The sequence below is a fragment of the Miniopterus schreibersii genome, assembly GCF_964146895.1.
Source record: "Miniopterus schreibersii genome assembly, chromosome: 12".
NCBI lineage: Eukaryota > Metazoa > Chordata > Mammalia > Chiroptera > Miniopteridae > Miniopterus > Miniopterus schreibersii.
Genome location: NC_138112.1, coordinates 2,542,986 through 2,569,988, shown reverse-complemented (window position 1 = coordinate 2,569,988; position 27,003 = coordinate 2,542,986). Strand labels below are relative to the sequence as shown.

At 55.4% G+C, this 27,003-nt stretch overlaps 3 protein-coding genes across 6 annotated transcripts; 2 read left to right on the top strand and 1 right to left on the bottom strand.

Moving 5' to 3' along the window:
- Positions 1 to 1,438: 1,438 nt before the first annotated feature.
- NLRX1 (NLR family member X1) lies at positions 1,439 to 12,825 on the top strand. 2 transcript variants are annotated; one of them, XM_081154592.1, is made up of 10 exons: positions 1,439 to 1,568; positions 3,218 to 3,344; positions 3,885 to 3,954; positions 4,409 to 4,497; positions 5,016 to 5,635; positions 6,019 to 6,840; positions 9,522 to 10,117; positions 10,363 to 10,449; positions 11,203 to 11,454; positions 11,884 to 12,825. In XM_081154592.1, exons 2-10 carry the CDS (start codon positions 3,275 to 3,277, stop codon positions 12,203 to 12,205), a joined length of 2,928 nt encoding a protein of 975 aa, XP_081010718.1. In that variant the 5' UTR covers positions 1,439 to 1,568; positions 3,218 to 3,274; the 3' UTR covers positions 12,206 to 12,825. The 2 variants fall into 2 exon arrangements, with proteins under 2 accessions (XP_081010718.1, XP_081010717.1); XM_081154591.1 differs by lacking the exon at positions 1,439 to 1,568 and adding an exon at positions 1,876 to 2,196.
- Positions 12,826 to 13,186: 361 nt separating this feature from the next.
- Positions 13,187 to 17,219, top strand: NHERF4 (NHERF family PDZ scaffold protein 4). Its single transcript, XM_081154750.1, has 11 exons — positions 13,187 to 13,220; positions 13,587 to 13,614; positions 13,722 to 13,795; positions 14,135 to 14,346; positions 14,581 to 14,770; positions 14,867 to 15,003; positions 15,265 to 15,469; positions 15,682 to 15,878; positions 15,977 to 16,204; positions 16,312 to 16,512; positions 16,759 to 17,219. Exons 1-11 carry the CDS (start codon positions 13,205 to 13,207, stop codon positions 16,786 to 16,788), a joined length of 1,518 nt encoding a protein of 505 aa, XP_081010876.1. The 5' UTR covers positions 13,187 to 13,204; the 3' UTR covers positions 16,789 to 17,219.
- A 1,075-nt stretch (positions 17,220 to 18,294) lies between these two features.
- DRC12 (dynein regulatory complex subunit 12 homolog) lies at positions 18,295 to 22,052 on the bottom strand. Of its 3 annotated transcripts, XM_081154397.1 has the most exons (7): positions 22,009 to 22,046; positions 21,611 to 21,692; positions 21,138 to 21,203; positions 20,629 to 20,748; positions 20,019 to 20,111; positions 18,729 to 18,859; positions 18,300 to 18,492 (listed from the first exon to the last, which is right to left on the bottom strand). In XM_081154397.1, exons 2-7 carry the CDS (start codon positions 21,678 to 21,680, stop codon positions 18,364 to 18,366), a joined length of 609 nt encoding a protein of 202 aa, XP_081010523.1. In that variant the 5' UTR covers positions 21,681 to 21,692; positions 22,009 to 22,046; the 3' UTR covers positions 18,300 to 18,363. The 3 variants fall into 3 exon arrangements, with proteins under 3 accessions (XP_081010522.1, XP_081010524.1, XP_081010523.1); XM_081154396.1 differs by having other exon boundaries at positions 18,295 to 18,492; positions 21,611 to 22,046; XM_081154398.1 differs by lacking the exon at positions 20,019 to 20,111 and having other exon boundaries at positions 18,295 to 18,492; positions 21,611 to 22,052.
- Between the last annotated feature and the right edge of the window lie 4,951 nt (positions 22,053 to 27,003).

Here is a 27,003-nt window from a genome sequence, read left to right as displayed (position 1 = left end):
CCTCTGTATCAGGGCTTGTGCAAGGCTCTGAAGGGCAGAGATGACCTAGACTGTTCTCCATGAGACGGCTCTACAGCACCTGGCACCCCATCCTGAGGTCAGATGACAGAGCCCATGCCCCCAGCATGACTCAGAGTACTCCAGTCTACAAGAGGCCACAAAAATCATGTTATTAAAAAGCTGACATGACTGTCATACCCTGGGGGTGGGGAGCTTGCTCTGAGCTGTGTCCAGTAATTGCAGCCAGGGGCCTGTCTGCCTTGCATAACTGGGTAAGTGGGGTGAAGCTAGAGGAGTCCCCCAGGCCCAAAATGTCACATCTGAGACCACATTCGTTGGGTTGCTCTACTTCCCTCTCCTCATCCCTTTCTACTCTCCTTTCAGAACATCTCTTAAAATACAAATGTGGCCCACCCAGGCGTGGCTCAGCGGTTGAGCGTGGGCCTAGGATCCAGGTGATCAGGGTTTGATTCCCGATCAGAGCACATGCCTGGGTTGTGGGTTCGATCCCCAGTTGGGGGTGTGCAGGAGGCAGCCGATCAATGACTCTCTCATCATTGATGTTTCTATCTCTCTCTCTCTCTCCTTTCCTCTCTGAAATCAATAAAGATATATTCAAACAAACAAATGTGTTGTTTTCCCTGATGCCCAAAATTTCCTTCCCTTCCTGGACTTATTTCTTAAGATTCAGTTCAACTGTCATCTCCTCTGTCAGAGGCAGTTAATAGCTTCCTTCCCAGGCTTTCCTAAGCCTTCTGTCTACCATCATTTGGGTCCTGGAGCGGAGCTGCTGGTCTCTGGTGCCCGCATGCCTTGCCCGGTTGCTCACCGCTACCCCAGTGCCTCGCGTCTTCAGCGTAGAGCAGGGTACACGGCCCTGCCCGGCGGAGCGCCGTGCGTTCCCCGTTGCGCACCCATGTGCTTGTGCAGACGTGCCCTGGCCGCGGGTGGAGGGTGGCTCCTCGGTCAGCTGCGCAGGCCCTGGGTGTGCCTGTGGAAGCAGCGGGGTGCGGGTGGGGGCTCTGAGGACCAGGAAGCCCGGGGCTAGGCCATGACGGTGCCCGACGAGAAGAGCAGGTTGGGGTGGGAGCTGTTTCTCTGACCCCTTCTTCCTGCTTCCTCGACCGAAGTGACCAGAAGCCACACGCAGGGCTCTGTGGTCCGCAGAGAGCCAGATACAGAGGGAAGGACCCGGGAAGACCTTGGCTCAGGTCCGTGCCAGGAGGCGGGTGAGGAGCGGAGGTGGCAGAGCGAAGGGTGCCCGGGCAGGGCCGGGCGAGCCGGGGGCCCCGCGCGAGTGCTCCCGCCAGGCGCAGCGCCCCCGCCCGGGGACCCGGAGAGGTCGGGGAGGTCGCCGGATGCGGCCGCGGACCCTGAGCCCGCGGAGGGCGGTCCCGCCGCGCGGGAGGCGGTGCCCGGGGAGGGCGGGCGGGGCGGCCGGAGGAAGTGCCCGCCGAGCCTGCCGCCCGGGCCGCGGGTTCCTCCCGCTGCGCCCCGCGCCCCGACCCCGAGGGCCCCGAGGACGCCGAGCGCCCGGGCTCTTCCTCTCCGGCCGGGGCAGGGCGCAGGCAAGAGGCGCCGCGCGCCCGGGACGGGCGGGGAGCCGGCGGGCGGGGCGGGGAGCCGGCGGGCGGGGCCGGGACGGGCGGGGGGCCGGCGGGCGGGGCCGGGCCGGGCGGGGTGCCGGCGGGCGGGGCCGGGCCGGGCGGGGTGCCGGCGGGCGGGGCCGGGCCGGGCGGGGCCGGGCGGGGGGCCGGCGGGCGGGGCGGGGAGCCGGCGGGCGGGGCCGGGCCGGGCGGGGGGCCGGCGGGCGGGGCCGGGACGGGCTGGGGGCCGGGCAGGGCCGCGCGGGGGCGGCGGGGAGCCCGCGGCGGCGCTGAGCGTGGGCGCGCGCGGGCCGGGAGACTGTTTTGGGGAGCAGTGCGCGCACCCTTCCTGCCGTGTCCCTGGAGACCGGGGCGATCCTGGGAGAACTGCCCGCCACCACCGCTTCCGAGCGCCGTCCTGAGCCGCCCCGAGGCCCCGGCGCCCGGGCCCTGACCCCGCCGGACGGGGGCCGCCTGCTGGGACCCCGCGGGCGCCTGGCCCCTAAGCAGCCGCGTCTCTGGAAACCGGGTGCCAAATAGCAGGAGCTCAGAGGGACCAGGAAAGACTTTCCAGGAGGCAGGACCTTTGGGCAGGATCTCCAGGGACTGGGTAGGACTCTGACAGGGGAGAGGTCGTTCCAATCTGAAGAAAGCGTGTGGACACAGTTAGGAAAGTGCAAGCAGGCTCCAGCGAGCCTGGGAAATGAGGTGTGGGCTTCGGCGGACTCGGAAATAGCTGGTGTGGGCCAGGTATTTGCACTCTCTATAACCTAGGATTTTAGGGGGCTGATTGGTGGCTGGGATGAGGGATTGGAATGAGATGAGGCTGAAGACAGGTCAGTAAGGGGCAGGGTCCCCAGAAGTCTGCAGATGGTCTGAGTTAGCACAGGGACAGTAGGGACAATGCAGTCGGGACAGGCTGGCAACGCACCGCGAGGAGGAATCAGGACTGTTTCCACTGGGACGCAGGGAGGGAGGATTTGAAGACTGAGGTCAGATTTCTAGTGTAAATCGTGATTGGAAAGATTTGCAGTGAAGTGACTGAAAGGGGAGGGAAATGGTGAGTTTAGTTTCGCAGGTGTGAAGCTTGAAGCATGGGCAGGATACCCATATGGAGATGTCAAGTAGGAAGTTCATTCACTTATTTATTATTTATACCAGCCTCAAAGGCAGCTTACATAAACATCACAGAGGAGAGAAAATGACAAAACTGTGAAAACTCAGCTAAAAGGACCTGATACCTAGGGGGGAAAATGCAGAGGGGAGAGGATAATTATTACTGAAAAAACATTGAAAGCCACTGAAAATGAACACAGGACTCACCTGAACTTGCTGGCAGCCAAGCCAAAAACGGACACCTAAATAAAGCAATTCACTAGGCTGACACTCAGGAGGAAGACATTCCTGACGCTCCAGGGGAGAGGCAGTAGGTGGTTGGAGGTAAAATGGGATCACTCCTCCAATGGGAGGTAAAGGAGAGGGAGGAGATCTGAAGGCCAGGCCAGGACTTTGGCGACACTGACATTTAAGGAAAGGCTGATGCTCTCCTGAGGAGGAAGACCTTCCTTCGCCTGCACAGGGAGGTGGGAGTGAGGTGTGTGTGTGGTCCATTCACACCATTCTTTTTGCAGGGAACCGGGATAGACGGTGGTGTGCTAAAGCCCTGGGATCTGACCTTCTCTTCTGCCATGAGGTGGAGCCACCATTTGCCCAGGGCCTTTTGGGGCCCTCGCCTGGCAAGAGCACTCCAGCCAGCAGGTTAGTGGGAAGCAGGGGTTTCTGTTTCCACCTCTTTCCCTTCAGATGGTGCCTCTAAGAGGGCAGGGGTTCAGACACCAGGTGTGCCAGTTCCAGCTCTGTGATTCACTAGCTGTTGGCCTTGGGCAAGGCACCTCAGCTCTCTAGCTTCCTTTTTCCCATCTTAAAATAAGAGAGTCGGACTAGATGATCGTTGAGGGTCCCTGTAGCTACATAAGTACACTTGTCTGATTTCATTTTGCATTCAACAAATATTTTTTGAGTGCCTGCTGTGTGCCAAGTATGTAACTGTGCCAAGTTCTAAGTATATAATTGCATACAAAAACAGGTGTGATCCTGCTCTTATGGTGGGGTAGTGGTGGAAATGAATGTTAATCAAATAATCACATAATAAAATATAAAATTGCACAATAACTGCTACAGAGGGTGGTGCATGATGCTGTAAGAGCAAATAAGGGGGGATTTGATGTAGGCGTGGGGTCTGTATTGGTGGGAAATATGGATGGGATGCTATGTCTCCCTTTTCCTTTCTCTCTGTAGATGAAAGTATCCCTTTCGTGATCCACTGGAACTGGGCCCTTAAAGGGGAGTGTCCTCTTGGGCCCCCTAGGTGAGGCCTTGGTGTCATACCTTAGGATATATCTGGGTATAGCAGAGTAGCCTGGGAAGGGTCAGGACTTGGAGAGAGCTTGATCTTCTGGAGGTGCGGAGGGCAGAGTCAGCTACCAGGCTTAAGAGGAAGTTGGCTTACATCATTTACAGTACAAGTCACAGTGGTCAGCCAGTGGGAGGATCTGTGGGAGGTGGGTGGAGTCTGGCAGTGACCTGGCTGAGTTCCAGACAGGCAGCTGTGGGGAGCTGGAGGGCTAGGGGTGAGACCTCAGTCCCTGGGAAGGGTGAGAGTCAGAGTCTTGACTTGGGTGTTCAAGGTTGGGCCTGGATCTCAGGAAGCCAGAAGTTCATCATTCCAAACAGGCCTGGACTCCAAGTTTGAAAATGAACACAATTAATTATCATCTGAGCTAGTAGCCAAGCCCCAGCTCATCCCTTCTTCTCGCTCCCAGGGCCTTTATACGTCACTACGGAAGCTCAGTGGGCAGTGTTCCCCCATCAGGGAGGCATGAACAGTTGTTCCAGAGCATCTCTGCGGCTGGTAAAAAGGAGAGGGGCCTGAGGGGAGGGGCTGGCTGGGGTCCCAGTGGGGCTCGAGTTGGGAGAGGGGCCTGGAGGAGAGGCATAGGGGACCCGCTGACATCGTCCATCAGGCCCGCCCTCCCTCACCCCGTCATCCATCTGTCCATGCATCTCTTCCTGTAACACTCATGCAATGCACAGTGTGTACAAAGCCCTGGGAGGGATGTACTGTCTCTACCTTCAACCAACTGGGTGTAGAGGTCAGGTAAAGATTGCACTTAGATATGATCGTGAAGCCAGTCAGCCCCGGCTCAGCATCACTCATCCCGTGGCTCCCCACTTTCTGCAACAGGGATTCCAAACTTTCTGGACACTGTATTTTCTGAGGGAGTCCTGTGTGCAGCACCATTCTGGGTCTCAGCATCTCTGGTGCTGTCTTGACTCTGCAGCCTGACCCTACGACCACCCTGACTGGCCCTAAGCTCCTGCCTTTCCTGGTCCCTTCCCCTGGCCCAATCCCTTTGCCTTCCCATCCAGAAGCCATCCAGCGGCACCGTCGGAACCTGGCCGAGTGGTTCAGCCGGCTGCCCAGGGAAGAGCGCCAGTTTGGCCCTACCTTTGCACTAGACACGGTCCATGTGGACCCTGTGATCCGTGAGAGCACCCCCGATGAGCTTCTTCGCCCACCTTTGGAGCTGGCTCTGGGGCATCAGCCGCCCCCGGCCAGGCTCCCCACACTGGCCTTGTCTCAGCTCTTTGACCCAGATGCCTGTGGGCGCCAGGTGCAGACAGTGGTTCTCTATGGAACCGTGGGCACAGGCAAGAGCACTTTGGTGCGCAAGATGGTTCTGGACTGGTGTTATGGGCGGCTGCCAGCCTTTGAGCTGCTCATCCCCTTCTCCTGTGAGGACCTGTCATCCCTGGGCTCTGCGCCGGCCTCCTTGTGCCAACTTGTGTCGCAGCGCTACACATCCCTGAAGGAGATTCTGCCCCTGATGGCTGCAGCTGGGTCTCGCTTGCTGTTTATACTTCATGGCCTGGAGCGTCTCAACCTAGACTTCCGGCTGGCAGGCACAGGGCTTTGCAGTGACCCTGAGGGGCCAGAGGCGCCAGCTGCCATCATAGTCAACCTGCTGCGTAAATACCTGCTGCCTGAGGTAGGTGCTCCCACCCCTCCCTACCGTCTCTGTCTGTGATTTTCCACCTAAGAGTTTTTGTATCCTAGGCCTGCATATTTCTTGGGTAGGAGAGGCCCTGGGCTAGTTCAGATCCTGGCCCCACCACTTCCCAGCTGTGTATCTTTGAGCAAGTCCCCAACTTCCCCAAACTTCTGTTTTCTTCTTGAGTTGTGCCGATCAAACGAGGTACTGAACGTAAACTGCCCGGCACGGTGTGGGCTCGTAGGAGGTGCACAGTATTTGTTAGTTATAATCATTACAATCATCATCATTTTCATTCTTGGACACTCAATTAATTATCAGGCGCTCCCTGGGGAGGGAGGCAGTCAGAATAGCTTAACCCTCAACTCTGCTCTTCCCAGGCCAGCATTCTGGTGACCACCCGGCCCTCTGCCATCGGCCGCATCCCCAGCAAGTACGTGGGCCGCTATGGCGAGATCTGTGGCTTCTCTGATACCAACCTGCAGAAGCTCTATTTCCAGCTTCGCCTCAATCAGCCAGACTGTGGGCACAGTGCTGGGGATGCAGGTGTTGCAGCCACGTCTGCTCAGCATGACAGCCTGGTGGAGATGCTCTCCAGGAACCTGGAAGGACACCACCAGATTGCCGCTGCCTGCTTCCTGCCCTCCTACTGCTGGCTTGTCTGTGCCACCTTGCACTTCCTGCACGCCCCCACACCGGCTGGCCAGACCCTCACAAGCATCTACACCAGCTTCCTGCGTCTAAACTTCAGTGGGGAGACGCTGGACAGCAGTGACCCCTCCAAGTTGTCGCTGATGGCCTATGCAGCCCGCACCATGGGCAAGTTGGCCTATGAGGGGGTGTCTTCCCGCAAGACTTACTTCTCTGAAGAGGACGTCCGTGGCTGTCTGGAAGCTGGCGTCAGGACGGAAGAGGAGTTTCAGCTGCTACATGTCTTCCGCCGGGATGCCCTGAGATTTTTTCTGGCCCCGTGCGTGGAGCCAGGGCACCTGGGCTCCTATGTGTTCACGGTGCCGGCCATGCAGGAGTACCTGGCTGCCCTCTACATTGTGCTGGGCTTGCGTAAGACGACTCTGCAGCGGGTGGGCAAGGAAGTGGCTGAACTCGTGGGCCGTGTAGGGGAGGATGTCAGCCTTGTCCTGGGCATCGTGGCCAAGCTGCTGCCGCTGAGGGTCCTGCCTCTGCTCTTCAACCTGCTTAAGGTAACAACAGCTCCTGGACCCTAGGCTGTCAGCCTCCTACTCCCCAGGCTCCTCTTGCTCCTCTCGGGAGGAACTGCTGCTTCCTGCATAGGGGTGAATCCTCTTTCGGCTTTGGTTTCAGACTGGGCAGGGCGGCCTTAGTGGGGCTGTGGCATAAGGAGGGGGAGAGAGAAGCCACAGGCTGGGGAAGGAGTGGAGGCTGGGAGGGGAATTTGAGGGTGCAGGGACTTGAATGACAATCCTGCAACCCTAAGACGGCTTTCTTTCGCATCTCCCCTCCCAGGCTTTGTTTCTGGGAGGCGGCTGCCATAGTTCAGGTTCTGACCTCTGCTTTGCAGGCCCAGACACCCGGCTGTATCTTTTCCCCAGAGGTGATTAGACTCCAGGAACAATGACTCATCTTAACTGAATAACCAGAGGCAGGTTTTTAAAGGAGATGCCATTTTATTCGTTTACCCCAGGAGGATAAGTGCATTGGTAATTGGCTTAGGACAGTCCACCCAGGGTGCAGGTCTGCTTCAGAGCTGCATTACAGGCCTGAGAACTGTGCTGTGAGCAGGGCGGGTGCTCTAAGCATTTGAGGGGAAGGATTCACTGCCTGCTGATGTCTGCAGGGTGCCTTGAAAATGAAGTACTATTATGATCTCTTTTATAGATGAGGAAACCGAGGCTCACAGAGGCTAAGGAACTTGTCTAAGGCCACTCAGATAGTAAATAAAATAGCTGGGATCTGAGCTCAGGTTTCATGATTCTGAATCCTCTTTCTGCCAAACTTTACTGATGTATTGTGGATATTTGTCAAGCTACGGTGCCTTTCTAGGTAACCCTTTTCCTCTCTAGGAATGTTTTAGTAACTGGTCCTGAGGAGGCAGAGCCCTGGTCAATGTGCAAAATTTCAGCAAGTTTTCCATTTTGTAGGCATCGAAGCATAAAGGTTGAGAACAGGGATTCAGTAATGCCGCTACCTGGGTTGAAATAAAGGCTCTACTCTTAACTAGCTGTGTGACCTTTGAGAGCTTAAGTTGCTTAACCTCTCTGTGCCTCAGAGTCCTTATCTCTTAAATGGGGATAATAGTAGAATCTAGATCATTGGCCTTATAGGAGGATTAAAAGTATTCATCCTCAGGGCCTGGCACATAGTAAGTGCTATTTAATTGTTAAACATAAAAACAGGGTCAGGCAGCCCACTCCTTCTCACACCATTACCTCAGACAGGGAGGTAATGGCCATTGCTGAGGCTACACCACCCCTTTAAGGATGTTCTTGCCTTATCCAGATTGCAGTGAGAGGCTGTGGTCCCCTAACAGGATCCAGAAAGCCCTCCATTATTATAGAGTGCAGCAAGGTTATTAGCACCACACTCCCAAACCCTCTCGGAGGGAGGGTTGCCTAGCAGAGGACAGTTCCATCTGTTGCTTCATGATCATACTGATTCAGCTTCCCAGGGTAACATTTTCTCATCCCAATACCAGATTGGTGTTGGGGGGAAGAGCACTATAATGTTCATGGCAGGAACTTCACTTATAAAAAGTGAAAAAATGCCTGCCTGGGGTGGCTCAGTGGTTGAGCATCTACCTAAGATCCAGGAGATCGCAGTTCAGTTCCCAGCCAGGGCACATGCCCGGGTTGCAGGCTCGATCCCCAGTAGGGGGCGTGCAGGAGGCAGCCAATCAGTGCCTCTCTCATCATTGATGTTTCTCTCTCCCTCTCCATCTCTCTCTGAAATCAATAAAAACTTATTTTTTTAAAAAAGGTGAAAAAAAGTGAAACCAGACATTAGAGAAGGTGCCACAAAACCACCTTGTACGACCAGAGGAAGGGGCCTCCTTTCCTTTCAGAACCATTGCAAGGATGAGGGGTGGTGCTGTAAATGTCCCCAGCATTCATTTCTTCAATGAATATTTGAGTGCCTGCTGTGTGCCAGGCACTATGTTAGATTCTGAGAAAAAACAGTTAACAGAACCCCAGGTTCTGCCTTTTCTAATCATATAGTCTGAACACAAACCTGTCAGCATAACCATGTAATTAAAAAGTATGGTACATGCCTGTGAAGTAGAAGTCTGGGTGCTGAGAGTGTGCAGTGGGCATCTGGTTTGAGGAATAAGGAAAACCTCTCTGCAGGAGGGCAGGTAGTCTGATCCCTGGAGGATTAGCCAGAAAGGGAACCGAGTGGAAGCACCTCAGAAAATATATAACTCTGAAGGAGGAGAAACTTTGGCACTGGAGAGAGAGAGAGAAGCGTAAATGACAGAAGCAGAGTGAGTGAGGGTGAGAGGCCTTGATGGACTTGCCAAGGGACCAAGTGACGCAGGGTGTTGTAGTAGGAGTGACATTAGTCGTCATTGCTCTGTGATGATGGTGAAGATGGAGATGTGTTTATAATGCTAGCTGGCTCCAAACTAACTGCATGGCATATGCCCCCCCCCCCCCCCCCCCCCCGGAAAGCACACGCATTGTTTGGGACGAAGAATGTCTGGAGTGCATGAGACCAGTGTTGAGGGATGACTCTGGAAAGGTCAAGTTGGTGCCAAATTATGAAAAGTTTTATATGCTCTGTGGGCAAAAGGTGTTCCAGCAGGGTGTGAGCACACAGATCGTGCAGGAGTTCAGGGGACACGAAACTGGAGCAGCCAGGGAGCAGGCCTGCAGGGGGCTACAGCACCCTCCCCTTCCTTTCCCAGGTGGTTCCGCGGGTGTTTGGGCGCATGGTGGGTAAGAACCGCGAGGCCGTGGCCCAGGCCATGGTGTTGGAGATGTTCCGGGAAGAGGATTACCACAATGATGACGTCCTGGACCAGATGGGTGCCAGTATCCTGGGCGTGGAGGGGCCCCGGCGCCACCCAGATGAGGCCCCCGAGGATGAAGTCTTTGAGCTCTTTCCCATGTTCATGGGAGGGCTTCTCTCTGCCCATAACCGGGCCATGCTGGCTCAGCTTGGCTGCCCCATCAAGAACCTAGATGCCCTGGAGAACGCCCAGGCCATCAAGCAGAAGCTGGGCAAACTGGGCCGGCGGGCGCTGCCCCCATCAGAGCTGCTCGACCATCTCTTCTTTCACTATGAGTTCCAGAACCAGCGCTTCTCCGCTGAGGTGCTCGCCTCCCTGCACCAGCTCAGCCTGGCAGGCGTGCGCATGACACCCCTCAAATGCACAGTGGTGGCGGCAGTCCTGGGCAGTGGGAGGCATGCCCTGCACGAGGTGAACTTGGCCTCTTGCCAGCTGGACCCTGCTGGCCTACGCACACTCATGCCCGTCTTCTTGCGTGCCCGGAAGCTGGGGTGAGGACCTCATGCACAGGCACGGAGAAAGGAGGGCTGCAGGTGAAGGGGTGGGAAGAGAAGGAGCTTGGGAAACCCGAGGCGTTGAGGAGGGACCAAGGCGCAGGCTGGAGATGTTCGGTCTGGGTGGAGGTGATGAGCATGGAGGGAGGACAGTGGGGACTGCAGGCGTCAGGCCGCTGGATGGACAGGCCCTATGCTGAATTCCTTTGGTTTCTTCCCTCCTCTCCGGCCACCTGCTCCAGCTTGCAACTCAACAGCCTGGGCCCAGAGGCCTGCAGGGACCTCCGAGACCTGCTGCTGCATGAGCAGTGCCAGGTTACCACCCTGCGGTAAGTTTCCTGGGAGGGGCTGGAGAGAGGGCTGGCCCTTCAGGTGCCAGCTAAGGTCAAGGGTGTGCTCCTTGCCTCAGCATGCCTGCCACAGGCCCACCCATGGTGTAGTAAAGGGGGTGGGGGTCTGGCCCTGTCCTGCCCCCCAGGTCCAGTACAAACAGCAGGGTGGGGATGGGGGTGAGGTGCCACCATCAATAGGTGCTAAGAAAGCCTCTCATGTGGCTAAAATCAGCCTGGGAAAGGGGTTAGAATAATACCCAGGCCTGTTACCTGGTAACTGTGCCACTGATTCCCTCCTGGGATTTTCCTTGTCGCCTCATAAGGACGGCCTAATGCTGAGCACTCAGTAGATGCTCCCAAAGAGTTGACTGATTTACGAGGAACCCACACTCCTGGGTTTCCAATTTCTGGTTAAAGTAAGGGGAGGGGTATGAGGAAAGAGAAAGGAGGGAGAGCAGGAAGGGTGGGCAGTGAGACCTGGGGAGGAAGCCACACAGGAGGAGGAAGGGAAATGGTGAGATGAAGAGGAAGAGAGCCGAGGAGGGAGTCAGCAGAGGAGAATGGGAGGCGGGAGGAGAGGTGAGGAGAAGCCGGCTTCTACCCCTCTCCCCCTGCAGTGCGCCACACCCGCTCTTCTCCACCCTCTCCTGGACCTGCAGTTCTGTGTCCAGGCTGGGCTCTGCCCAGGCTGTGTACCCTTTCGGCCCAAGCACATGGGCCCTTATAACCTTGGGGTACTTGTGGCTGTAGGCTGTCCAACAATCCGCTGACTGCCGAGGGTGTGGCCTTGCTGGTGGAGGGGCTAGCGGGAAACACCTCGCTGACACACCTGTCCCTGCTACACACGGGCCTTGGGGATGAGGGCCTGGAGCTCCTGGCTGCCCAGCTGGACCGTAATCAACGGCTACAGGAGCTGAATGTGGCCTATAATGGCGCTGGCGACACAGCGGCCCTGGCCTTGGCCAAGGCTGCCTGGAAGCACCCTTCCTTGGAGCTGCTGCAGTGAGTCTTGTCCCTGGTCATCTCCCCACCCCAGCCTGAGCCTCTGTTTCCCATCCCCTTTTCCTTCCCCCTCTCCACTGTGCTTTTCCCACCCTAGGGGGTTGGCCGGGACCTGTCGTCTCTTCCTGGCTTTTGAATGATGCTTGTCAACCTGCTTCTGAGCCAATTCACCCCTCTGTGACTGGCCCTTACCCTGCCCTGATTCCCTCCCACCACCTGTCCTAGGGTCGTGGTGGCCCCATTCCTAGTCCCTGGTCCCACTGAATTCTAGAGTCATCCCTGCCTCCCATTGGCCACCACCCTCCATCTCTGGCTTATTGAAGACACACCCCTTCACATTACTCAGCCAGGGACTGAGCTGCGAGACACCCTCTGTGAATCCTTCTCAGAGCCTTGCTGAGTGGCATCTTCTCTTCTCTCTCCTGTCAGCCTCTACTTTAATGAGCTGAGCTCAGAGGGCCGCCAGCTCCTGCGGGACTTGGGGGGCACTGCTGAAGGCCATGCCCGGGTTGTGGTATCGCTGACAGAGGGGACAGCAGTGTCAGAGTACTGGTCAGTGATCCTCAGTGAAGTCCAGCGGAACCTCAACAGCTGGGATCGGGGCCGGGTCCAGCGCCATCTTGAACTATTGCTGCGGGACCTGGAAGATAACCGAGGAGCCACCCTTAATCCTTGGCGCAAGGCCCAGCTACTTCGAGTGGAGGGTGAGGTCAGGGCCCTCCTGGAGCAGCTGGGAGGCCCTGGAAGCTGAGGCAGTGGCAGCAGGCACCTAGCCGGGTGACCCCGATTCCCAAGCCCCACCTCTGTGGCCCTCTGGCGTGCATTACTACTCTGTGAAGATCCCTTCACAGCTGGAGTCAAAGGACTGGGCACAGCTGTACCAGTGGCCCTCCTGGAACATGTCCAACCAATCCTCCCAAGTCTGGAATTTCCAGGGTCCTGAAACATGCTCCTCTCCATTGGGCTGGAAGGACGAAGGATGTGGCATTTTTGTGGCTAAACTGCCCTGTAGCACCACCACTAACTTTGTCCCTCTCTCCTCTCAAGAGCCTCTGTGCCACCAGGCGGTGCACTTCTTATGTCCGCCTTGCCAGGGGTGTTTTCCAGGTGTGTTGGGGGGCTTCCACCTCCTGCCTTTACGCTTTCTGTGGACACCCAGGACACCCACAGCCACCCTCCTCTCATTGGTGCTTTCTGCTCAGCCTCACGCTTCTCTTACCACAATGGCACTTGTGCTCAGTGGTCCCAGCTGGCATGTGTGCTGACTCACTGTTATTAAAAAACATCTACCTACTGTGGCCTCTGCCTGGTGCTTTTAATGAAGGACGCTGTTCTCAGTCATTCTGATTAAACTACTGGCCACTTTTTGTTACAAGTGGTTCTTATGTACTAGGTTCAAAGGCAGTGGGGGCTGGGGGGACCCATGAAGAAGATGTTGGGGTGCGGCAGGCCATGCTGGGCTGTAGGACTCCTACCACCCTTCATCCATACTTACCCAGGCTTGGAATTAGTGGTCAGCATTCCTCTGCACGGCGGGGGCCGGGGCAGCAGCAGGGGCTCGGGGCTGGGCCCGGGGATGGGTGCGGGAGCATGCACGCGTCCCGGGGACAAGACTCCTCGGTTAACCATTATCCCACGGCTTCCAAGGCAGCGAAAGTCTTCAAGGAGGCGGGACTGGGGGTAAGTGGGAAGGTCAGCTGGTTTCGATGGACCTTGTCCCTACCCTGAGCGCTGGGTTGTTGATCCAGCTATGGAGGCAGCTGCAGGTAGGAGGCTGGGAGGAATCTCCTGGAGGGGACTTCAGTCGGGGTAGATCGGGAGGCCGAGGCTTTATAGACCAGGGCGCCCTTGATGCTGGGGCTTGGAGCCCTGAGACAAATAGACTGGAAGTTAGGAGAGCACAGGTGAGTGTCTATGTCTGCCTTCCTGGTCCACACCCTGTACTGATATGTTCAGATTTCTGTGCCATGGCCTCTGGGGGGAGGGGAAGGAAGGGAAAGGAAAGACCCTTTTGGAGCAGAATGGAGGATTACAGCCTGAGTTTGGGGTTTGCCCTAAGTCCTTTCAGTTAATGAGCATGGAAGGGGTGGAGAATGCACCTCTCTTCCCCTCACCCCTTTTTTGCCCAGCAGATCTCCAGGACACAGCTTTGCTAACTCCGTAAGTGGTACCCTGTGAGGGGTGGGGCAAGGGGAGGAGGAGATTGAAGGTGGGAAGCTCTTCAGCTGCCATTAGCATCTTGAGTGGAGTCTGGGATCTCCTTGCAGGAGGTTTGAGTTTAACCCGAAGTTGGGCATTGATAATCCTGTCCTGTCCCTGGCTGAAGATCATGACCCCTCTGGTAAACCCCTTACCCCCTGGGCAGCCATTCCCCTTCCCCAGAGATATTAGGGGCCTGTACAGGCTGCCATGCCCTTGGTAACCACTCATCTGTCTCCCTCTGATAATAGCCTTAGTTGGGAGCAACCACACGGACAGAGGAGGGGACAAGTGTTTTCTTCTGTCCCAGCTACTCTGCCCACACAGTGTTTGGCCCTACTGCCCTACTGCCCAACACCTAACTGGGTAGAAGTCTGCCTGGTGCCCTACCAAGGGGACAGCATCTCGGGGGCTCAAGGTGACTTGCACTTGGGCCATATCCCACTCCCCACCCCGTTTCTGCTGCCTACCACCCCTCCAGATCTCTGGCGCCTGGAGCGGCCTCGCTTCTGTCTGCTGAGTAAAGAGGAGGGCAGGAGCTTTGGCTTCCACCTACAGCAGGAGCTGGGCAGGGCCAGCCATGTGGTGTGCAGGGTGGAGCCAGGCACCTCTGCCCAGCGGCAGGGTCTCCGGGAAGGAGACCGGATCCTGGGGGTGAACAACCGTGTTGTGGAGCATGAAGACTCTGAGGTGGTGAGGTTGGGCTGGGACTCCCCGTGGCACTGGAGAATGTTCCATATGAGGGATTACTTCCCTGGGTATATGGGCACAGGACCCAAACCTCAACCTCCCCCACGTCCCAGAATATATGGGTGCTCAGGCCAGAATATTTGGGTGGAGGCATCTAGAGGGCTGGCTCCATGGTGAAAAATAGGTTCCAGGGGCAGGGGGCGGCAAGGGCCAGCTCCAACCTCACCCTCTGTTTAGGTGGTGCGCTGCATCCGGGCCAGTGGCCCACGGGTGTTGCTGACAGTGTTGGCGCAGCATGCACACGACCTGGCCCGAGCTCAGCAGGGGAGTGCTGCCCTTCTCTGTCCTACTCTCAGCCCTGGGGTCCGGCCCCGTCTGTGCCACGTAGTGAAAGATGAGGGTGGTTTTGGCTTTAGTGTCACCCATGGTGAGCTCAGAGGCTCAGGAGGGCGGTCAGGAGGGGGATCAGCCCTGCCCGGGTCAGCCAGCAAACTAACATTTGTTTTTTTGTTTTGGCTTCCAGAACATCAGGGTTCTTTCTGGTTGGTGCTGAGTTCTGGAGGAGCAGCTGAGAGGGCAGGGGTGCCCCCTGGGGCCCGACTGTTAGAAGTGAATGGGGTCAGTGTGGAGAAGTTGACTTATAACCAACTCAGCAGGAAGGTATGGCTGCCTGTTTCCCCATTCATCCTACACTTTTCTGGGTCTGGGGCCCCTGCCCCAGGAGGCAGACTCCTCCCCCAAGCACCTAATCCCCTGATCTGATCTTGTATCTCCATCACCACCCTTCCCTTTATAGCTTGTGCTATGCCCTTCTCTCCCCTTCCCTTATTGCCTCATTCCTGGGCCTGGGAGAGGTCTGTGACCTGCCTCTGCCCTCCCTACCCAGGGAGTTGATGCTGAGGCCCTACTGGGTCCCCACAGCTTTGGCAGAGTGGAGAGCAGGTGACCCTGCTGGTGGCAGGGCCAGAGGTGGAGGAACAGTGTCGCCAGCTGGGAATGCCTCTGGCTGCACCCCTGGCAGAGGGCTGGGCCCTGCCCACCAAGCCCCGCTGTCTGCACCTAGAGAAAGGGCCCCAGGGCTTCGGATTCTTGCTCCGGGAGGAAAAGGGCCTTGGTGGTCGCCTCGGTGAGTGGGAGCCCTGGGGAAGGGGAGGGAAAGGTGGGCCTTGGGATGGGCATACAAGTGTATATGTGCACCTCTCAGTGCACAGCGGTGTCCCTGTATGAGCCCCAGCCCTGGGCCTCCTCCTCCTGTGTACCCCGGGTCAGTCCCCCAGTGTGCCTGGGCTGACATTGGGGGTAGTCAGGGGAGGAGCAGTGAGGAAGTCTATGTCCCAGGGCAGTTCCTATGGGAGGTGGACCCAGGATTGCCAGCTGAGAGGGCTGGGATGCAGGCTGGGGACCGGCTGGTGGCTGTGGCTGGGGACAGTGTGGAGGGGCTGGGTCATGAGGAGATCGTGTCCAGGATCCGGGCGCAGGGCTCCCGTGTCTCCCTCACCGTCGTTGACCCTGAGGCTGACCGCTTCTTCAGCATGGTGCGAGCTGAGGGACAGGGGATAGGGTGGGGGCAGGAATGGAGTGGGGCTCAGTTGGGGGGATGAGCAACAGGTTTGTCCTATCTGCCTCCTTCCAGGTTCGTTTGTCCCCGCTCCTCTTCCTGGAGAGCACAGAGGCTCCTACCTCTCCCCTGAACACCTGCTCAGCCTCTCCGGTTGAGACCAAGGACCCACCAGTTAAAGACACAGCTGTGCCTCCTGTCCCAAGTGGCTCCCGCCAGTGCTTATTGTACCCTGGGCCTGGCGGTGGCTATGGCTTCAGACTCAGCTATGTGGCCAGTGGGCCCTGTCTCTTTATCTCTCAGGTGACTGATGCCCCATGGGCCTTACCTCCCGGTGAACCTTCCTCTGCTTCCCCCCAGGACATTTTCCCCTGGTGTTCCCTGTTCTGTATCTCACCCCCCACCCCCAGGTGACTCAAGGAGGCTCAGCTGCCCGGGCAGGGCTGCAAAGGGGAGATGTGATTCTGGAGGTGAATGGGTTTTCTGTGGATGGAGAGAATGACCTGGAAAGGCTTCAACAGCTGGCTGAGGCTGAGCCACCTCTGTGCTTGAAGCTGGTGACCAGGTCTCTGCAGGACTTGGAAGCATGGATTCCCCCAGAGTCTGTAGAGGTGAGGAAGGAGAGACAGAGGGACTGTGAGCAGCCCGAGGAGAGAGGGGAACCAGAGAGGCAGGTAGAGCAGGAGGGCTGCAGGGTGAAGTAGGGTGGGCCATGAAGGTTGGGACTGTAGGCCATGGTAGGTAGGGACAGAAGGACACAGGGAACAAGTCCCACTCCTGGGCATTCCAGTGCAGGTGGGGACAGGGCAAAGGACCTCTTCTGGTCCTTGAATGACCTCCTTTCTCCCTCTGCTTAGGAGTGGACTGGAGCCTCGGAGCTGCTCTAGTGCTGCCCTCCTGGCACAGACCTACCTGGTAGCTTTCCTGTCTTCACTTTCCAGCCGGAGGTGGTAGGAGCTGAACTCTTTAAGCCAGAAACGGGACCTCTAGGACTCTGGACAATCACAGGCTGGCCCAGAGCCTCCCTTCCTTCCTTCCCACAGGCCCACCTCCCAGGAGAGGGTGTGGTCAGAGGCCTCAGGTGGGCCCACTAGGAATCCTCCGGTCTGACTCCAGAGGAAGCCGTGTGGGAACTTTGGAAGCTGTGCCCCAAAGGATGAAGTTCTGCCAGAGATGAGTGGTGTGATTTTGTGATTTATATAAATATATAAGAAATATATATATTTGGCCTTCATATGCATTCCTGGCAAAGAGCTCCTACAACCCTTGGCGTTTCCTAAGTAATAAGAGCAATAAAAGGGTCTTTTGTTATTCATAGAAAGCTCCTTTCAACCACACCTAATTTTGTTAATGAGGTGACTTTTGGAGGCATCTAAGGATGGGAAGGGGCTGATTGCCAGGGGAACCAATGGGGTGGAAACTTTCAGCCTTCTCCCCACCCCTACCCCCACCCTGGCCTCCTGGGAGGGTGGAGGGGCAGGAGGTTAAATGAATCTCCAGTGGTTTAGTCAATCATGCTTATGTAATGAAGCCTCCATAAGAAACCCAAAAGGACCACGAGGCTCCGAGAGCTTTCTGTGGAGGTGCTAGGAGGGTGGTGCACATAGAGAGGGTGGAGCTTCCATGCCCATACCCTGCCCTATGGTTGGAGCATCATCTCTTTGGCTGTTCCTGAACTGTATCTTTTATAATAAACTGGTAAGCCCCTCTAGCAAATGATAGGAGTCATGGGAACCTCTGACATATAGCCAGTTGGTCAGAAGCACAGGTGACAACGTGTACTTGAGATTGGCGCCTTAGGGGACTGAGACCTTAACCTGTGGTATCTCTAGGTAGATAGTGTCAGAATTGAGTTACATTTTAGGACACTGAATTGGTGTCCACAGAAGAGTTGGAGAATTTCTTGGTGTGAGAAAAAACCCTACATATTTGGTGACCGGAAGTAAAGTAGTACTGAGAGTGTTTTCATAGAAGAGAGAAACACAGGCTTTCCCTTTTCAGTTGGGCTGTCGGGCCAGCTAGGATTGAAGTCATCTGGAAGTTGCCCTAGACATGGCTCCAGGACTCTTGGATGTATTGCAGGAGTTTGGAGACCAGTTGCACTGGCCTTCTGTGAGCACCTTAGCACTGTGGGGGCTGGCGGCTGTTACAGAAAAGGCCTTTCCCCACAGATCTGGCTGCCTGTGTTTGTGTGGGTGGGGGCAGGAGGCTGCTGTTCAAAGGGACAAAAGGGCCCCAGGCTCAAGGGGTGGGAACTGTTTTCTCCAGAAGAAGGCTAAGACATTGTCAAAGTTCTCTCCCATCACCCAGTCTTCAGGCTAATGGGTGAACCCAGAGCCAAGATGTTCCCACGACAGGCACCCATCTTTGCCAAAAAGCCTCAACCCATAGTTCTGTTGATTTCTACATCAAGATAGCTTTATTGCTGGGCCTCAGAGGGCCCAGAGACTGCGTGCGCAGTCTCACAGATCCAGGGGGTTGAGTCCCAACTGGAGGAGCTGCTCCTTGTGCCTGGTGTGGAGTCTCAGCACAGCTCCATCCCCCTGAGGCTTAATCGCTCTCAGCTTAGCCAAGAGTTGGTCCAGGCAGCCCTGCAGACACCAAGCTTCAGGCTCCAGGAAGGGAGAGGGAAGGCGAGGGGTGTCCAGGTTGGTCTATAAGCTTTCCTTGCCAGTGTTTTCTTAAAGTTCTTATTCTCAGTGGGTGGACACGGTTGCATCCCCTCAAGATAGAACAGAGCTCCCTGTGGAGAAGGGCCTCCCCCCTCATTGACACACTAGCTGGGGTTTGGGTGGTGGGGGAGTGCTGGGTACTGGGTGGTGCTTACATGCAAGATTTCCTCACACTTGGCTTCCATGTCTGCCACGTGGGTCTGAAGCTGAGCCAGAGCCTGGTCCCGCTCTGTGAGGGCCTGCTTTGCCTCTCCCCAAGCAGCCTCGGTCTCTCTCTGGCACGTCTCTGGGGAGTGGAGCAGAAGGATGAAAGAGGACAGGATGGTGACACTCTATCCTTGAACAAAGTCTCCAATGGTACCCAAAAAGGGACAAGAGATCTGGGTCCCAAATCTGGTTGTCACTTACTACCTGTGTAACATTGGGCATGTCTCTCTCTGCGCCTCAGTTTCTTCATCTTTAAAGAGAATGCCATACACTGGCCAGGTGGCTCAGTTGGTTGGAGCATCACCCCGGACACCAAAAGGCTGAGGGTTTGATTCTCAGTCAGGGCACATACCTAGGTTGTGGGTTCGATCCCCAGTTGGGGCACGTACGGGAAGCAATCGATCCATGTTTCTCTCTCACATCGATGTTTCTCTCTCTCCCTCTCCCTTCCTTTCTCTCTAAAAGTCAATAAACATCCTCAAGTGAGGATTAAAAAGAGAGAGAGAGAGAATGTCGCTTGCTTCACAGGCCTGCAGTGAATGATGTAAATGTGATGATGTACGGGAAGGCACCTAGGAGGTGCTCAATAAATATTGATTTATTTAAATTTGAGATAAGGCAAAGATTAGGAAAGGAACTCAGGGTCTACATGACAGATAAGCAACTCCTGAATACCTATAGCTGAACTAAAGCTATTTTAGAATAAGAAAACTTTGACGCCTAAATTAAGAAAAATCTTGTGTGCCATGATGAAATATTTCAACTGTATCCCGTAACCAAGAGGGAAGAAAGAAAAACTTCCTGTTTTAAATATATTTGCTTATTTGGAAGGTTCATTCATTTACTTAGCAAATAGTTATTTAGGATCTACCATGCCCTAGGCCTTGAAGATATGGAAGTAAGTAAGTCAAACATTTTCCCTTAGTTTTGTTGTAAAAATCAGCCACACTAAGAGGGAATGTGTTTTAGTTGGGAAAGACCTGGCAGTATTGGGGAACTGAATTTGGGGAGACCATTGAAAAGGGGAAATGTGGTGAGAGACTTCTGTCTTCTTTACTTAAGATTTTTGATATCCTGAACCCTCTGTTCCAATCCTCAATGTGGGAGAGTCAGTGGGAAAAGGGATACAAGAGCCTGGATTTCAGTCTTCTAGAGAAGGACCATCCTAATTCCACCCCTTAGGCCAGACTTCCTCAGTGATCCTCTGAGAGGAAGGGCTTAGGAGGTGGGGATCCTACCCAGCTGCTCCTGAAGGCCCCTCACTTCTTCCTCCAGCTGCCTGCTGCGGGTCTCCATCTGCTCCTGCAGGACCTGGCACTGACGCCTCGTCTCTGTAGTGGGGGCAGTGGGCAGCCAGGGAGCCGGGTGGGGTGGGGTGGAGGAAGGATGGGAAGAGGGTGTGTGAATGGCTCTGTGTAGCCCAGTGGGACAAGGGCAGAAAAGCCTTCTTGGTTCTTGGGGCAACTCTGAGAAGCTGAGAGACCCTGAAAACCCAAGAACAGCTAGGAGACCAGGCCCCTTTCCCCCATGCCAGCTCAAGATGGGTACTGCAGCCCTTCTCCCTACTCACTCCCACGGCATGAACGAGATTAAGGCTATGACTGCATTTTGTAACCCACAAAGCATCGACAGCCTGGCCTCAGGCATCCTGGAAGGTCCCTGCCCAGGATTCCAGAGGCCTTCCTTTCCTTCCTTCAGGTTCCTGCCTGACTTGCACTCTGCTGGGAAGCCTGAGACCAGGCATGGCCGGTGGAGTCCTCCTTGTTCCCCTTCTTGCATCCTCTGGTCCTCTTGGTTGTCCTTTTTCAGGCCCCTGTCTCCTGCCTACCTGCTTGACTGACCACATACCTGCATATATGGCCTTTCCTTCACTTCGGGCCCCCTCCAGCTCAGCCTCCAGCCTTTGCAACCTCTGCTTCAGCTGGTCTTCAGAAGCCTTGGCTCGGTGGGCCTCCCTCCTCTGCAGAGCTGTGAACAGCGCCAGAGCTCTCAGGACGGGCAGGGGACCTTACTGAATCAGCCTCCATGGGCTTGATGGACTCTGCCCACCTCTGGGAACCTGGCAGCAGGCTTCCAGTCTCTCTCATTCTCATTCGCCAACTCGCCCCCCCCCCCCCCCCCCCAGTCCGACAGGCTCTTCATTCCTAAGAAGCAAAAACTCCCTTTATGCTCTGGCCCATCAGCCCTCACTGCCCTCCCCTTCCTCACAATCCCAACTTGTGACTATCTTTCCCCATTAGGGGATGGTGAGAGGTCAGCTCTGACCCCCACCATCTCTCCAACCCTCCAAGCCCTTAAGGATACAGAAATGCCTCACTGCCCACTTTTATTGTACCCAGAGCTTCCATCCTTCTTACCTAAGTGGTCTCGGAGCAACTCCTTTTCCAGCACTGCCAGCCTGTGCATGGACTCAGCCTCCACACCTGCCCTGGCAAGTTGGCAGAGCCTTAGCTTATGACCTCAGCCTTCCTTCCTTCCCTTCCATACTCTGGACTTTCTTCCTGCAGGAGGTCTGAGGGCCACTAAATGAGGGATCTCTGATGGCAGCATCTGCTGAGCTCGCCACTGCGCCCTCACTGCCCAGCACGAATATGTGTAATGAATTTATAAGGAAGACATGCAGCCAAAAGGGGCTCAAGGGAGGGGTGGGTGCCAGTTTTCCCACTTTCCCAGCTTTGTGAAGCCTGGATGTGAGGATATGAAAGGGGAGGGTCAAGAAAGCTCTGTCCTGTGGTGCAGAGAGCTGAATTCTCTCTGGAGCACCTTTGCTTGGTCTCTGAGCCAGAGCATGGAGAAGCAGGGGCACCCACCTCCACCCATCCTGACTCACCAGCACCTGCATTCTTTTTCTTCTTCTGAACCCCAGCTCTCATCCTTTCTTTTTTGGTCTTAGGTGGCATCTCCTTGCTGTCCTGGGGGGGGGAAGGGGACTTGTATTTAGGTCTGGACATAGGGATGCTTTCCTGATCCCTAGATTGAACTGGGAGACCCAGGAAAGTTAGAATTACAGTCTCCAAATCTGTCTCTTATACTTTCCAGAAGCTTCCATTCTTGGTCTTCTTGGAAGCTTAGGCAAGGCTGGAGTCAGTGAGGAGGGTGGAGATGTTTCTCTCTATAAGTCAGGCTCTATGTACAGAAATCACTCCTCTCAATCCTCTTTTGGAGAAAATAAATCTCAGTACCTGGTCCCGTCCCTCTTCCCATCATCTTTACCCTGCCTCATCCTACCTATAGGACCCTCTCTTGCATCTGTTGTGTTTCCCCGTGGAGTTACCCAGTCATGGGGTGGGGCAGAGAAAAGGCCCAACCAGCTAGGAGCCTGAGGAGGAGACGTGGTTCTGGGAGCCAACCCAGGGTGGCAAATTTCCTTCAGGGGCAGGACTCAGAACTGGAAGGTTGGGTTTCCTGAGACTGCATGTTGTCCAGGCAACTGGGAAACAAGAAGTTCACCAGAAGGTGGAATGTACTAAAACACCAAGGTCCCGGAGGGCTAATTCTCGCCTTATCCCAAAATTCAAGTGTAGTTTGAAAAGACAGGACTTAGCACTGCCTGCAATCTGGAGACTTACAAATGGCAGGTTTACACATCTGAATTAATGCTGTTGTGTTGATACAGAGCAATAGAACTGACGGTAGCCATTTGGGGCAATTTTTTTTCTTTTTAAAAATTTATTTATTGATTTTAGAGAGGTGAGGGAGAGACATTGATTTGCTGTTCCATGTATTTATGCATCATTTGTTGATTCTTATATGTGCCCTGACTGGGGATCAAACCCACAACCTTGGTGCGTTGGGATGATGCTCTAACCAACCGAGCTACCTGGCCAGGGCTTATTTGGGGGCAATTTACATCCATCGGTTTCATCAGCAAAGTGACATTAGGCTTAAAACTGAAGGTCCCCTTCAGGAAGGCATTTTGTGGGGTATGTGGGAAAGTAATGCAGAAGAAGATAGTTAAGAGAGCTCCCCCCTTTGGGAAAGTGAGACACAGAGGAGAGCTAGGCCCATGGCCTCCAGGTGCTGACCTAGAGGGATACAAAAGTAGGAGACAGGGCATGGGTTAGAGATGAGAGCTGTAAGTCTCAGTTGCCCCTTTGGATATGTGAACTTGGGCAAACCACTTAACTTTGCTCAGCCTCAGTTCCCTGGTCTTTACACTTTTGATTTTGTAAATCCTGAAAGGCCTGGGTTTTAATATTTACAGGGCTATCTTCTCTCGTGGTGACTTAATTTATTGCCTCTCTTGCTCCATTCCCTTATGTGGTTGGTTTTCAGACAGGTACTGAGAAACTACCGTGTCTCTGGGCAGCATTGAGTTGCCTGGGGCTCCCTCTAGTGAACTTGCTTGACCTTCTCCCCAGTCTCCTAAATTTTTCTGTTTATTTATGGGGCAGTGTTGGAGGTGCTTCCTTCTTGGGGATGCTTCCTAGCATTTTGATGGAGTTATGAATGGTTGGACAAACAAATTTGAGGATGGGAGTATGAAGGATAACTTGTCCTTGTCGGGCAGCCCCCCCCCCCTCCTGTCCTGTGCTATGGGGAGCCTTGTCATCCATCCACCACCTGGATCTCTGCACACCTTACTCACTAGAATGAAAACAGCAGAAACTTCAGGACTCTTCCCCTTGTAGATTAAGGTAACTTCAGACTCTTTCTTTAGCTATTTCTTTCTATCTCTGTCTCCCTCAACATTTTTGTCAATTGCCTATTGTCAGGAGCAGATCTGAAGAAATAGCCATGAGATCTGGGAGAGAAAAAATCCTTCCTTTGGGGAGCAGGCAGATGCAAGCAGAGGTTGATTCGTCACCTTCACGACTGCAGGGTACTTCTCCGACCCTCTCTACTCTATTACAGAGTAAAGAGAAGAACACGGCTTGTCTTTCCAGGTGCTTACAGTTCCTGTACCTCAGGGCCACAGAGCCTCGTGCCCATTTCCCAAACATGGAGAATGCTTTTCTTCTAACCTTGAAGAATGTTTTTGGTTTATCGTGCTCCCCCCCCCCCACCCGCTCTTCCTGCCTAGGAATGCAGTAGAGGTTCCTGCCCGGTCCTTCTCCTCAGCTAGAAGCCCATTTAGGGACTTTTCCCATGGGACATCAGTGTCTCCACTATGCTGATGCATGGAATGACACATATTGAGGACAGAGATTACAGAATGCAAACAACATATCATGCCTCAGAAGAGCATTTACTTTTCAAATATGTTCAGTCAACCGCCTTTCAGGTGCAGGAGGATGTGGTCTGGGGTTAAGGTAAAGTAGGGTAAGAAAAGTGCCACGTGTCACAGGATATGACACAAACTGAGTGAGCTCTAGAATAACCCAGGAGTAAGAATGGCATTGTGACCAACAGTCCAATCCCATCTCTAGTCCATTTTGGAAACAAGCCAAGTAAAAATTCTGAAAAAGGTCTTTTCTTTCTTTCTTTTCTTCTTTCTTTCTTTCCTTCTTTCCTTCCTTCCTTCCTTCCTTCCTTCCTTCCTTCCTTCCTTCCTTCCTTCCTTCCTTCCTTCTTTCTTTCTTTCTTCTTTCTTTTTTCTTTCTCTCTCTCTCTCTCTCTCTTTCTTTCTTTCTCTTCTTTCTTTCCTTTTTAAAGGTTTTATTGATTTTAGATAGAGAGGAAGGGGGAGTGAGAGAGAAACATCATTTGGTTGCCTCCCCCCAGAAGTGGGATTGAACCTGAAACCTGGGAATGTGCCCTTACCAAGAATCGAACCCTCAACCTCTCCTTGTACAGGACCATACTCCAACCAACTGAGCCACACCAGCCAGTGCTAATGTTTCCTTTTTAAAAATTAACTCAGTTTAGAAGTGAAAATAGGAAAGATCATTTGAGCATAACTCTGTCTTCCTTTGAGCAGGATCACATTTGGGAGCTTTGAGGAGATAGAAAAGAGAAGGGCCACTCTCTCTATTCAGATGTGAGAGAGATGCCACTGTGTATTAAAAGACATATGGCTTACTGCAGCAGAAGCAACATGCAAATTGTGCCATTCCATTCTATACAGACCATACTAAAGATAATACAAATTGGAGGCCTTTAACTAAGCCAGAGATGTATAGATGTCCTAGACAAGCTCAGCTTTAAAGGTTGATTTCTTTTCTTTTTCAAAATTTTTAATTGAATTTATTAGGGTGACATTGGTTAATGAAATTAAATATAGGTCCCAAGGGTTAATTTCTTACCTGTATTCTATTAAGACTAGGATTTGACAATGAGGGGAAAAAATTACTTTTGTGTACCTACTGTGGATGACTGTGGTAGGTGTAAGAAATAAACAGTTCTGGAAATTTAGAGGAGGGAAGGATTATTCCCACTGGAATGTCGTAAGGACACTATTTGAGTTGATTTTTGAAGAGTAGATTGGATTTTATTTATTTAAATTTTTGTTCAAAATACTACTGATGTCCCTTTTTCTCCCCAATGACCCGTTCCACCCCCTCCCACCCCCCTCCCCAGTCCCTCTCCCCACCACAGTGGGTGTCCTCGGGTTGTGCATATAAATCCTTTGTTACTCTCCCCCTCTCCACCCACCCGCCCTGGATTGGATTTTAGTAGCACACCCTAGAGCAGAGGGAATGCTTCAAGTAACGGCTATAAAAAGAAAAAAGGGATGGTGGCATTTTGCGACTTGGTGATATAAGCGTTGGAATAGTATAAAACTGCAAGGCAGTTCCGAGTTAGATCGTGACTCCTCACTTCGTCCAGGAGAAATGGTGGGCATTTAAAGCTTTTTGCGACGCTGTCAGAACTATGCTTTGGGAAGACTGGTCTGGTGACAGGATGGGTTGGAGGCAGCGGGGCAACCAGTGGGGAAAAGGCTTCCGCGGACCAGGGCGGAGGGCGCGGGGCGCGGGGCGGCGTCATCCCAGGGCTTCGCCCCGACTGTCCGCGGGCAGAGCGTCCTCACTTTCTCGGCAGGAGCTAACAAAAGGAAATTCTACTGGTAGGAATGAAATGTTGGCTTTAAAATTATACTCAACCCTAGGTCAAAGCCTTTGAATTGCAAAACCAGTCTGGCTGCAGGGCTCCCGAGCTCAGACAGTTCCCGCTCCGCGGAGGGCCGGGCTCGGCGCGGGCGGGCGCCTGCGGGGAACCGAGGCCTGACCGGCACGCCGGGCCCGCAGCGCCGAGGCTCGGAGCCAGCCGTCGGGGCGGGCACTTCCTTCTTTGGGGGGAAGTTCCTTTTTTCAAAGTCTTTCCAACGGAACTCTCAGATTAGAGAAGTGGAAGTGGCCGGGACCCGCGGCGCTCCGGCCAGGACGCGGCCCCCCGCCCTGCGGTCGGGCCGCGCTGAGCTGGGGCGTCTCCAGCGCGCCCTCGGCGCCCAGAAGAGGAACCGGGCTCCCGGGCCAAGGAGGGGCGCTTTGTTCCCGGAGGCCGGGGGCTTGGGAGGCGCGCTCGGGCCCGACAGCCCCCGCCTGCCTGGGGTCAGAGAGGCCCACCCTGCGGCGTTCACAATCCTCCCGCGGCGGGCTCGAGGGGCGCACGGGGAAGGAACCTCCCTGGCCCACAGCGTGAAGGAGCGACGTCCTCGTCTGTCAGCTCGCGTGGGCCGAAGACTCGACGTCAGGGCGCTTTCTACAGCCACCTGTCTCCCACATTCCACCCGCCCGCCCACGCAGCACCGGCCCTCAGCCCGCGAGGAGCATGGCGGGCTCCGCTTCCGCCCCGCGCGCAGACTCCGCGGTGGCCCCGCCCCGCCCCGCCCCCCCGGCTGCTCCGCGGCCCCGCCCCCGCCCACTGCTCCGCGGCCCCGCCCCGCCCCCGCCCCGCCCCCGCCCACTGCTCCGCGGCCCCGCCCCGCCCCCCGGCTGCTCCGCGGCCCCGCCCCGCCCCCGCCGGCTGCTCCGCGGCCCCGCCCCGCCCCCCCAGCTGCTCTGCGGTCCCGCCCCGCCCCCGCCGGCTGCTCCGCGGCCCCGCCCCGCCCCCCCGGCTGCTCCGCGGCCCCGCCCCGCCCCCCCAGCTGCTCCGCGGTCCCGCCCCGCCCCCGCCGGCTGCTCCGCGGCCCCGCCCCGCCCCCCCCCGGCTGCTCCGCGGCCCCGCCCCCGCCGACTGCTCCGCGGTCCCGCCCCGCTCCGCCCCGCCCCCCCGGCTGCTCCGCGGCCCCGCCCCGCCCCCGCCGGCTGCTCCGCGGCCCCGCCCCGCCCCCCCAGCTGCTCTGCGGTCCCGCCCCGCCCCCGCCGGCTGCTCCGCGGCCCCGCCCCGCCCCCCCGGCTGCTC